This window comes from Dryobates pubescens, chromosome Z (assembly GCF_014839835.1).
Source record: "Dryobates pubescens isolate bDryPub1 chromosome Z, bDryPub1.pri, whole genome shotgun sequence".
Lineage (NCBI taxonomy): Eukaryota > Metazoa > Chordata > Aves > Piciformes > Picidae > Dryobates > Dryobates pubescens.
The window spans coordinates 46,099,152-46,110,241 of record NC_071657.1 but is presented as its reverse complement, the minus strand read 5'-3'; the positions used below and the strand labels follow the sequence as shown (position 1 = coordinate 46,110,241).

Below are 11,090 nucleotides of genomic sequence, written 5' to 3'. Positions count from 1 at the left end.
TGATTTCAGCCTGTCAGGACCATTTAACTGTATACCACTTGAGCCTTGATGCAGTCTCAATCAGTACAATTCCTATCAGTAATTCCTATAAGGTGAGAGATACATAGTCCATTCACAAATACATGATTCTCTAAGGGAAATAGAGCTGGAGGATAGCAGCATGATTTCTCAGCAGAAAATACTACAGGTTGACACTATTTGTAGCAAGATTGCAATCCCTTCCTGTGGAGTAACTGCCACTGAAAAGTCATATGGATTAGTTTGTAGCTAGTGTAGGCATCTTGCTTACAAGGGGAAAAATATCATATGTTAAGTAGTGCATTACATTTGCAAAAATAAGTATCGGCAACATAATTACTTAAATACAATAAAAATTATCTAATTACTGCCAGAAGGTAGAACAAATAGTAAACATAAATATTTTTAAAGCTAAGTTGTGTCAGGTCAAAATCCTTGTACCTTAGTTGCTAAGCTTCCTTATGACTTTATGAGCTAGTTGAAGACATCTCCTTGTTTCTGCACGGCTGATCTCCCAGGAGCACAGGTTGTGTTGTTTGTCCTCAAGAAAATACTTTATTTTTTGGAAGTACTTCTTCAGTTTCAGCCTGTTAACTTCTTTACTCTGACGGTACTGGATCTGCTGCTTGATCACACATGCCTCCAGTTGCTCGATTTGCTGATGAAGTCCATTTCGGAACTGTTCTAAAGCTGTCCCATCCCAAGCAGCTGGAGTCAGATTTTTGCCAAAGATATAAAAGATGTGTTGCAAGATCTCTTCAATAGCCGTTTTGACTGCCTCTTTCTCTGTGGCCCTTAGAACCTGCTCAGGAAATCTGAAGGACATTTTGTCTCTTAGACATTGTTTAGGAAATCTTTTACCCATTTTGTCCAAAAGTCGAAGGCTGTTCTCAATCACTTTTCTTTGCTGTAAAGGCAGATGATTACATTGAAGACAGGAGCTGATGGTGTCACACAACAGTATCAGGCCAATTTGTATCAAGACAACTGAATTCATGATAACGATAAGCTCTTATGTTCCTCCTTTAGAGAGACAGGCTGGGAATCTTTGAAGGTCATTTGTAGAGTCCTGTTTCTTCATAATATTAAGATTTAATTATTCTGTAGCAGAAGTTTTCTTTCATCATTTTTTGGTTTTCAAGGTTTTCCCCCTTGTGTATGCTTTTGATACTTACCACTTTCATTTTCTGCTTTATGACTTCATTAACCTTTCTTTTTTTTTTTTCTAAGATTTCAGCTGAATGTTAGAATATGATGGATAGATTATTTATTCCCTTTCCCACAAAAATGATAAAGGCAGTATAACAGGAATCTGAAAGAAAAAGTTACAGAAATATCCTTGGTGTCTTAATATTTTAACAATTACTGGCTGAATGCTAGTGTGCTCTGTCGCCTCATCATGATTCCTACTTCCAAAAGTAAGTTAAGCTTTCTGCACCTATTTTCATTCACTTGAAATATTTTCTTTCTCCTCATCTTTATTCCTCTTGGTCATTTAGACTCAAAGGACAGATGTCACATCATTAAAATATATGTGTGTATACATCTCTGTATCTGTATCTCTCTCTCTCTCTGTGAGTATAGTTATATATATTAAAAAAGAGATGTGTATATACATTAATATGCCTGTGTACATTCTCAGACATACACACCACTAATTAAAAGGGGCCTTGATCTCACTTGGAGTCTGTAAGTGCTGTGCAAATACAAATGCCCACATGGTAACTGATAGATCCTTGGATGGATTCAGCTATTTGCTTTCCCTAGCTGTGTAATAGAGGTTTGGTCTACTGTAGAACACTCTGGCTCCTGCCTTTGGTTTTATTTTGATGAAAACTTGTCTTGAGCTATCATTTTGTTGCGTCCCCAGCCTCCTGTGCAAACACATGTCGTCACAAAGGCAATTCTCTGCAGCTGATTTTGTCTTGATGAAGAAGTCAGATAAAGTATTTTTTTCAGTCTGAGCCCTGGCTGCGTACTTCTGTTCCGTTGCTGCACCCAGTGCTATGTGTTTGGCTTCATTTCCAGTCTGGTAGTCACTCTGAGCAGATTTATGATTCTGTTTTAGGACTTCCTTTGTGTTCAGCACACAGATTTTAGGGAGGCTTTAAAAAGTCACAAGTAAGGGTGAGCACAATTATTTACATGAGCAAACTCCTTGGATGTCCTAATGTTGCTTAAGCAGCCTTGAATTGGATGTACTGACAGTGTGAGGAAAATATAAATTCACTATCACTTATGACTTTATTAAATAAAAAGAGCAAGAACAATCAGGGCAGGATACAAAATTCGTAACACTGGACCAAGTCTCTACATGTAGTGGAAGTGTTTGTTATGTTGGAAAAAACAGCTTGAAGTGCATTATTGTGTAGATACAAAATGGCCATGGAGATGTGTCACTTTCACAGCTGTAGAAGGTAAACACAACATATTATTACAATAATAACAAAATCAATACAAAATTAATTAATTGAGTTCAAGAAAAAAACATTAGCTACTGCTACAGTTATTTCCCTAAATTACACACAAGTATTTGTTTTCTAACCAGTAGTCCCTCTATGGGCTTCATCCTACTGACTTAAACAGGTGAACCTCTTCACATTCCTTGTATCTCCCAGACACAAAGTTCTTTCTGTCCTCTTGCAATATAACTTTGAGTGTTTCCCTCTCAGTGAAGACCTGGAGATGTCATCCTGAGTGTCACAAACATTATGGAGGGGAAAATTAAAGTATGTTTTCTTCCAGATTTCTTATAAAGATAAAGCAGGTGTTTTATTCTGTGGTCTGTGCTAATGATCAGTTGTTCACTCTTCCTCACAAAACACTTAACTTACTCCATCATGGTTTTGAGGGGGTTTTACATTGTTTGTTTTTTTGTTTATTTGTGCTTGCTTTTGGTAATTCATTTGGGTTAATAACACATTGTTCTTCCCTACACAACCAGTTCCTCAGTTATTGCACTGAGCAAAGCACAGCTGTTATATTACCTGATCCGGGGCAAAAATGCTTCAAATGCCCTATCTTTATTGTTTAATTCAGAAAGAAACAGTTCATTAAAAACAATGACTGGAAGAGCTCACTGGGTGGCATGAAGCTGCAGCACAGGTTGCTGTTTATTTCTCAGCTTATGGTTGAAGGACAGACCACTCTAACCATGAATGAAAAGACAAAATAACTTTACAAACCACCACCGTATTTCCAAGCAGATCTAACAGATCAGTTATTCTAGAAAGATTCTCTGATCTGATTCCATGTAAGAAAATATCTGCCCTTAAACACCATCTAGTTATAAGTTTATATATGTAGTTAGTTAGTTAGTTAGTTAGTTGTTACAGGAGCGTAAGACAAGAGCTCTACATATGCAAGATTTTATGTCTTTATAGCACCTTTGAAATACCCAAAATTGTTTCCTTAATAGAAGTTTTAAACTTTATTTTGTAACGCAATAAAGGAGTGAAATGAACATTCACTATCTCTTATGATAAGCGTCTTTCTATCTCAGGCACCAAGGCACGTGTTGTGTCCAAGTTCAGGCTACATGTCTGCTGGCAAATGGAGTAGTGTGAGAGAACATTCTTACAAAACAGTGTGCTTTTGCCCTTGGTTAACTACCCCATGTTAAATCACTTCATATAACCTTTCACCAGCATTCTGAAACCAAAGTAACCAGTTCCTCAACTTTTCATCCACTCTAGCTCTCAGTTTCTTTTCTCCTTTAATTCATTCAGAGCACTCCAGCTTTTAACAAGTTGATGTGCCACGAAGTAGTCCAAGTATTTCAGCTTGTCACTGCACAAGGTAGCTGCCACTTCAAATAGCTGACACTGCCTATGTTAAAAAAAACACTAAAAATCAGATTGTCTCCACTATGTGGAATCACAGAAACATCCGGGTTGGAAAACACCCTCAGGATCACCAAGTCCAACTGATAACCATACTCTACAAGGTTCACCTCTAACACAGTTATGACCTGCCAGTCTTCTCACTTACACATCTGCATTCTTTCTTCTTATGTTTTTTCCCCCCTGCTACATTACTAAGCAATAACTTCAAGCATGATTGGATTCTTTGCTCTTACCCAAGGACCAGGTATAGGTGGTCAGATGCAAGCTTCATGCTGTGATGGACAAGGCAAATGCACCCAAAAGTGCTCATGCACGGGTCAGAAATGGGATAGTACAGGTCTAACACTATACCTGGAAGCACTCTGCACGTATGGGTAAAGCAAAGAAATTCATATAGCTTTTTTTTTTTTCCACTACAAGTGTACCATGAAGATATATACCTTATTCAGCTTTGATTTATTAAAGCATAGTCACATGAGCTCACATACCACAATTTAATTTGCAATGACTGTTACAGTCCAGTCTTGGGTTTGGCTAGGACAAGGTTCTGTCTCACAAGAAGCTAGAAGGGGCACACCCAGGACTGCCAGCTGAGCCAGCCAGTGGGGTATTCCATACCATACTGACATCAAAACAGCTATATCAGGGGAGGACTGGCTCAGGGCAGATGAGGCAGCTTTTGGTACTCTGCAGCACTGAGTGAGATAGTCACATTTTTGTAACTTATTTTATAACAGCCAGGCAGAGATGGACCTGGGGGTGCGGGTCGATGGTAGACTGAACATGAGCCTGCAGTGTGCCCAGGCAGCTAAGAGGGCCAATGGCATCCTGGCCTGCATCAGGAACAGTGTGGCCAGCAGGAGCAGGGAGGTCATTCTGCCCCTGTACACTGCACTGGTTAGGCCATATCTTGAGTCCTGTGTCCAGTTCTGGGCCCCTCAGTTTAGGAAGGATGTTGACTTGCTGGAATGAGTCCAGAGAAGAGCAACAAAGTTGGTGAGGGGTTTGGAACACAAGCCCTATGAGGAGAGGCTGAGGGAGCTGGGGTTGCTTAGCCTGGAGAAGAGGAGACTCAGGGGTGACCTTATTACTCTCTACAACTACCTGAAGGGAGGCTGTAGACAGACGGATATTGGTCTCTTCTCCCAGGCAGCCAGTACCAGAACAAGAGGACACAGTCTCAGGCTGCACCAGGGGAGGTTCAGGTTGGATGTTAGGAAGAAGTTCTATACAGAGAGAGTGATTGCCCATTGGAATGGGATGCCTGGGGAGGTGGTGGAGTCGCCATCATTGGAGGTTTTCAGGAGAAGACTTGATGGGGTGCTTGGTGCCGTGGGTTATTTGCTTGGGTGGTGTTGGATTGGTTGATGTGTTGGACGCGATGATCTTGAAGGTCTCTTCCAACCTGGTTTGTTCTATGTATTCTATGTATTCTATGTATTCTATATGTTACTTTATTAATATTATTATTACTCACTAATATAATTATTATTATTACTGTGATTTCTTTGGTCCTTATATCGCTCTGTTACATGTTTTTTTGCATTTTCCTCTGATTTTTCCTTCCCATCCCACTGGGGAGTAGGGTGGAGGAGCAGTGTGTCAGCGGCTGCTGGGGCAGCTGGGTTTAAACCACAACAGTCCTTTTTGGTACTGAATCTGTGGCTCAGAGAGCTGTGATAATAAAATCTGCCAAAAGCACATTTTACATTAGTTAAGTAGTGCTTGGTCACAATGTCTGTCCATTTGTTTGCATGGTTGTGCTATGTAAATCCTAATGTCTTCTGTGTATTCTCTGTGGTGGTGGTGATCATCATCATCAGGTCTGAAACATTGCTGTATCAGATATTGTCAGCTCATGACATGATTAAAGCAATGCACACAGGGTTAAGCTGGTATTTTCAAGTACCTTGGTCATTTGTTGGTAATCTCTCCCATTTTATGGGCAGGACAGGGGAGGAAACTTCTTCAGCTTTTAAGAATGTTAAGCATCTTTGGGATGGGCCAGCATGCTCTTTCTGTGTCTCCTGAATGTGGTCCCAGGTCTTGTTCAGGGTTACACAAATTTTCTCCGAGAATACCATGCCAAGGCTAGATAGTTGTGACTGGCAGGGTGTATGGGACAGCACAGGCAAGTGCTTAGGACAGTGGTGACCCCTGAACTGTGCAGAATCCTAATAAACTAGTAAAATATTTGGGAAACGTCAGCTTGGCAAATCCTGAGAGACACAAATCACTGCAATGTGCTGGGGCCCATGCCTGGCAAGAAGTTTGCAACACTATTCAGTGTCTTCAAGAGGAAGAGATGGTCTCTTGACCTAAAAATAGACTGACAGGTTCTCTGGCTACTCACACCTGGCAGCAGGTGCACCAGAGAATCAACTCACAGAAGTCTCAGTTACTCCTCTACAGAAAAGTACATATGAAAGAAAATCACTTTGTCTCACAAGGGATGATGATTATGAAGCCTTCACAATAAGAGGAAGAGCCAGAGCTAATCACCTGATCTCTTTCCCTGAGTGAACTGCAAGACGTGTGAAAACTTTTCAGCTGCTTTCCAGGCAAGTATGTTATCCCCTAGGTGCTCCCATGCTGGGATAATGGGACCAGTAATTTAGAATTACAGAGTAGGGAAGCCAGGCAGCCAGTTTCCCTGTCTAGGGAAGTGAGCATTGACAAAGTGGCTGGGAAACAGACACAGGCCCTCAGCCCCTGGAAGCAGTTCCTCTCAGGCATAAAGGAAATGTACCCCTATGTGTTACACAGGCAAGTGATCCTTTGTCTCAACCATTGTCCATTTTGTTGTATTTTCTCCCCCCATCCCACCAGGGTCGGGTGCAGTGGGGAGGTTTGAGGAATAGGAATGATGGATCTGGGGGGTGTTTACTTGCCAGCTGGATGGATGTAAACCACTACAAAAATCCAGCTGTCAAAGAGAATGTAGAGGTATTTCCTTAGGATTAGCACAAGAACAAATACTCTTTAATGTCCTCCCCTTTGCAGGCAGTGTGCCACTACACTGTAAACTCTAGAACCCCATTCCTCAGTTTCTGACCCAGTGAAGTAGCTTCTGGGCAGGATTTTTGGGGAAGTGTGAGGAGACAACCTCAAAGTCATCTTTGGTCATCCCCCTCTGCAAACATTGGAGCCTCAAACTCAGTGACAAATGACATGCAAAAGGGCAAGGTACTCAATGACTTCCCTCCTCAGTGTTCACTGGTTAAGACCAGCTTTCAGAAATCTCTACGACCCTAGGGAAAGTTTGCAGGGTAACCTCAGTAGATGAGGACCAGCTTATGGAACAGTTAAACAGGCTTGGCATATGTTCAGTCATAGAATCATTAGAATAGGATAGGATAGGATAGGATAGGATAGGATAGGATAGGATAGGATAGGATAGGATAGGATAGGATAGAATAGAATAGAATAGAATAGAATAGAATAGAATAGAATAGACCAGGTTGGAAGAGGCCTTAGAGATCATCAAGTCCAACCTATCATCCAATACTATCTAATCAACTAAACCATGACACCAAGCACCCCATCCAGCCTCTTGCTAAACACCTCCAGTCATGGTGACTTCACCACCTCCCTGGGCAGCCCATTCCAATGGGCAATCACTCTTTCTATGAAGAATTTCTTCCTACCATCCAGTCTAAATGTCCTTGTCAGAGCTTGAGACTGTATCCTCTTGTTCTGGTGCTGGTTGCCTGGGAGAAGAGACCAACCCCCACCTGGCTACAGCCTCCCTTCAGGTACTTGTAGACAACAATAAGGTCTCCCCTGAGCCTCCTCTTCTCCAGGCTAAGCAACCCCAGCTCCCTCAGCCTCTCCTCATAGGGCTTGTGTTCCAAACCCCTCACCAACTTTGTTGCCCTTCTCTGGACACAATCCAGCGAGTCAACATCTTTCCTAAACGGAGAGGGCCAGAACTGGACATGGGACTTAAGGTGTGGCCTAATCAGTGCAGTGTACAGAGGCAGAATGACCTCCTTGCACCTGCTGGCCACACTGTTCCTGATACAGGCCAGGATGCCATTGGCCTTCTTGGCTGCCTGGGCACACTGCAGGCTCATGTTCAGCCTACTATCAACCAGTAACCCCAGGTCCCTTTCTGCCTGGCCACTCTCCAGCCACTCTGACCCCAGCCTGTAGCTCTGCATGGGGTTGCTGTGGCCAATGTGTAGAACCTGGCACTTGGATGTGTTATATCTCATGCCCTTGGATTCTGCTCATCTGTCCAGCCTGTCAAGGCCCCTCTGCAGAGCTCTCCCACCCTCTAACAGATCAGCTCCAGCCCCCAGCTTGGTGTCATCTGCAAACTTACTGATGATGGACTCAATCCCCTTGTCCAGATATTAATATTGATATAAGAAAGATATTGGACAGGATGGGGCCCAGCACTGATCCCTGGGGGATGCCACTGGTGACTGGCCACCAGCTGGATGTGGCACCATTCATCACCACTCTCTGGGCACAGCCCTCCAGCTAGTTCCTAATCCAGCACAGAGTGCTGCTGTCCAAGCCATGGACTGACAGCTTGGCCAGGAGTTTGCTGTGGGGGACAATGTGCCACAATGGACCTCTTGCTTGCTCTCCGTTACAGGTACAGAATCTTTTTGTTGAAGTCCAGGCTGTTGAAGTCCAGGTAGACTACACCCCACAGCCTTCCCCACATCCACCAGGTGGCTCACCTGATCATAGAAGATCAGGTTGGTCAGGCAGGACCTGCCCTTCCTAAATCCATGCTGGCTGGGCCTGATCCCTTGGCCATCCTCTAAGTGCTGTGTGATTGCACTCAAGATGACCTCTTCTACTGAGCTCAGGCTGACAGGCCTGGAATTCCCTGGTTCATCCAACCAGCCCTTCTTGTGGATGGACACCATGTTGGCCAGCTTCCAGTCCTCTGGGACCTCTCCAGTGAGCCAGGGCTGTTGAAAAATGATGGAGAGCAGCCTGGCCAGCTCATCTGCCAGCTCTCTCAGCACCCTAGGATGGATCCCATCTGGTCCCACGGACTTGTGGGGATCCAAGCAGCTAAAGAGGTCTCTAACTAGTTCCTCCTGGATCACAGGGGAACTATACTGCTCCCTGACTCCATCTGCCAGCTCAGGAGGCCAGTTGTCCAGAACACAACCTATTCCAATGTTAAAATTTGAGAAAAAGAAGGTGTTAAGTACCTCTGCCTTTTCCTCATCTTTTGTTACTATTGTTCCCCTCCGTGACTACTGAGGAGTGGAGGTTGTCCTTGCCCCTCCTCTTGCTATTCATATATTTGTGGAAGGATTTTTTGTTGTCCTTCACAGCAGAGGCCAGTCTAAGCTCTAATTTTTTTCCTACATGACCTAGCAACATCCTTATACATTTCATGGGTTACCTCTCCTTCCTTCCAAAGATGATACACCCTCTCTGTTTCCCTTAATTCACTCAGAAGTTCATTGCCCATCCCAGGCTGGCCGTCTGCCCTGGCTCATCTTCCAGCACATTGGCGCAGCCTGTTCCTGTGCCTTCAAGAGTTTCTTCTTGAAGTAGGTCCAGCCCTCCTGGACCCCTTTGTTTTTAAGGGCTGCTTCCCAAAGTACCTTCTGAGCTAGTTCCTTGAGTAACCTGAAGTCCAGAGTGGAGGTTTTGTTGCTGCCCCTCTTAGCTTGTCTGCATATTGAAAACTCAATTATCTCATGGTCACTGGACCCCAGACAGCCTCCAACCACCACATCTCCCGCCAGCCCTTCTCTGTTTGTAAAAAGAAGCTCAAGCAAAGCTTTACCCCGGTAGGCACACACAGCAGCTAAGAAGTTGCCTTCCATACACTCCAAGAACCTTCTAGACTGCCTCCTCTCTGCTGTGTTGAGTTCCCAGCAGATACCAGGCAGGTTAAAATCACCCATGAGACCAAGGTCTGGTGATCTTGAGACAGCCTCTAGCTGCCTGTAGAATAATTCATCAACCTCTTCATCCTGGTTGGGTGTTTAGCCTACTATCAACCAGTACCCTCAGGTCCCTTTCTGCCTGGCCACTCTCTAGCCACTCTTACCCCTGCCTGTAGCACTGCATGGGGTTGTTGTGGCCAGTGTGTAGAACCCAGTGCTTAGATGTTGAGCATTGTGTTCAGTTCTGGGCTTCTCACTATAGGAAGGACATTGAGGTTCTGGAGTGTGTCCAGAGAAGGGCAACGAGGCTTGTGAAGGGTCTGGAGCACATGGCTTGTGAAGAGCATCTGAAGGAGCTGTGGTTGTTCAGTCTGGAGAAGGGAGGTTGGAGTGAGGAGGAGGCAGCCTCTTCTCCTTGGTGGCAAGTGACAGGACCAGAGGAAGTGGTTTTGAGCTGTGCCAGGGGAGGTTCAGGCTAGATACTAGGAAATACTTCTTCACTGAGAGGGTTATGGAACATCGGAAAGGTCTGCCTAGTGCAGTGGTAGTCACCATTCCTGGAGGTGTTTAAGCAGCATGTGGACCTGGCACTAGGGACATGGTTTACTGTTGGCCCTTCAGAGTTAGGTTGAAGGTTGGAGTGGATAATCTTTGAGGTCTCTCCCAATCAGATATTTTCTGGTTTTCTCTGAAAGAAAGACCTCCAGCCTCCCTGTCACAGCTCCATGTTGTTCTCTCCTGTTACTTCTTTACTGGTCTCCCTCTCTCACATACAAAGTCATCCTGGAGATAGAGCCTCCCCTCAAAGGCCTGCAGGTTGATCCCCATGGTCCACAGTAGCTTTTGCACAACCTGCACACAATAAAAAGCCACACACGGGATCTCTGAAAGGGTTCTACTGGCTGCATTTCCTAATGCAGTGTGCATCTGCAGTGGCTCTTGGGCTGGCTTGGATCTTTGTGTAGGGAGCCTTCTGCACTGCAGAAATGGGTAGCTGGAAGGTCCCCATGGGCATTTAAGCAACTCTCCCTCATGCTGAAGCTTGCATCTTGAGCCTGCATGCTACTGTGAGCTGTGGATCACCATTAGCAGCTACAAAAATGAAGCAAAGGATCATAAAAAGTCCAATCTGCTGCTGGGTGATCTTCCTCCTGCAGTTCTGTCAAATTCATATTCAACCTCAATTTACAAAAAGGATGGCCTCCATAAAGACATAAAGACCTCAGGATACATTTGAACACCCTCTTTATGAATAGGTACCTGCTCCCTTAGTCTCAAGACCCACACTTAGGCTTCTAAAAATCTGCCTCATTAACTGTGGTAGTTTAAGGCTATGACTAGGAAATTTCCCACAGAT

At 44.2% G+C, this 11,090-nt stretch overlaps 1 protein-coding gene across 1 annotated transcript; it reads right to left on the bottom strand.

Annotated features, from left to right (window-relative positions):
• Positions 1–460: 460 nt before the first annotated feature.
• LOC104305721 (interferon alpha-13) lies at positions 461–1,077 on the bottom strand. The gene is given in 2 exon segments (XM_009906616.2): positions 461–1,047; positions 1,050–1,077. Coding segments are annotated over 2 exon segments (615 nt in total).
• Positions 1,078–11,090: the final 10,013 nt, after the last annotated feature.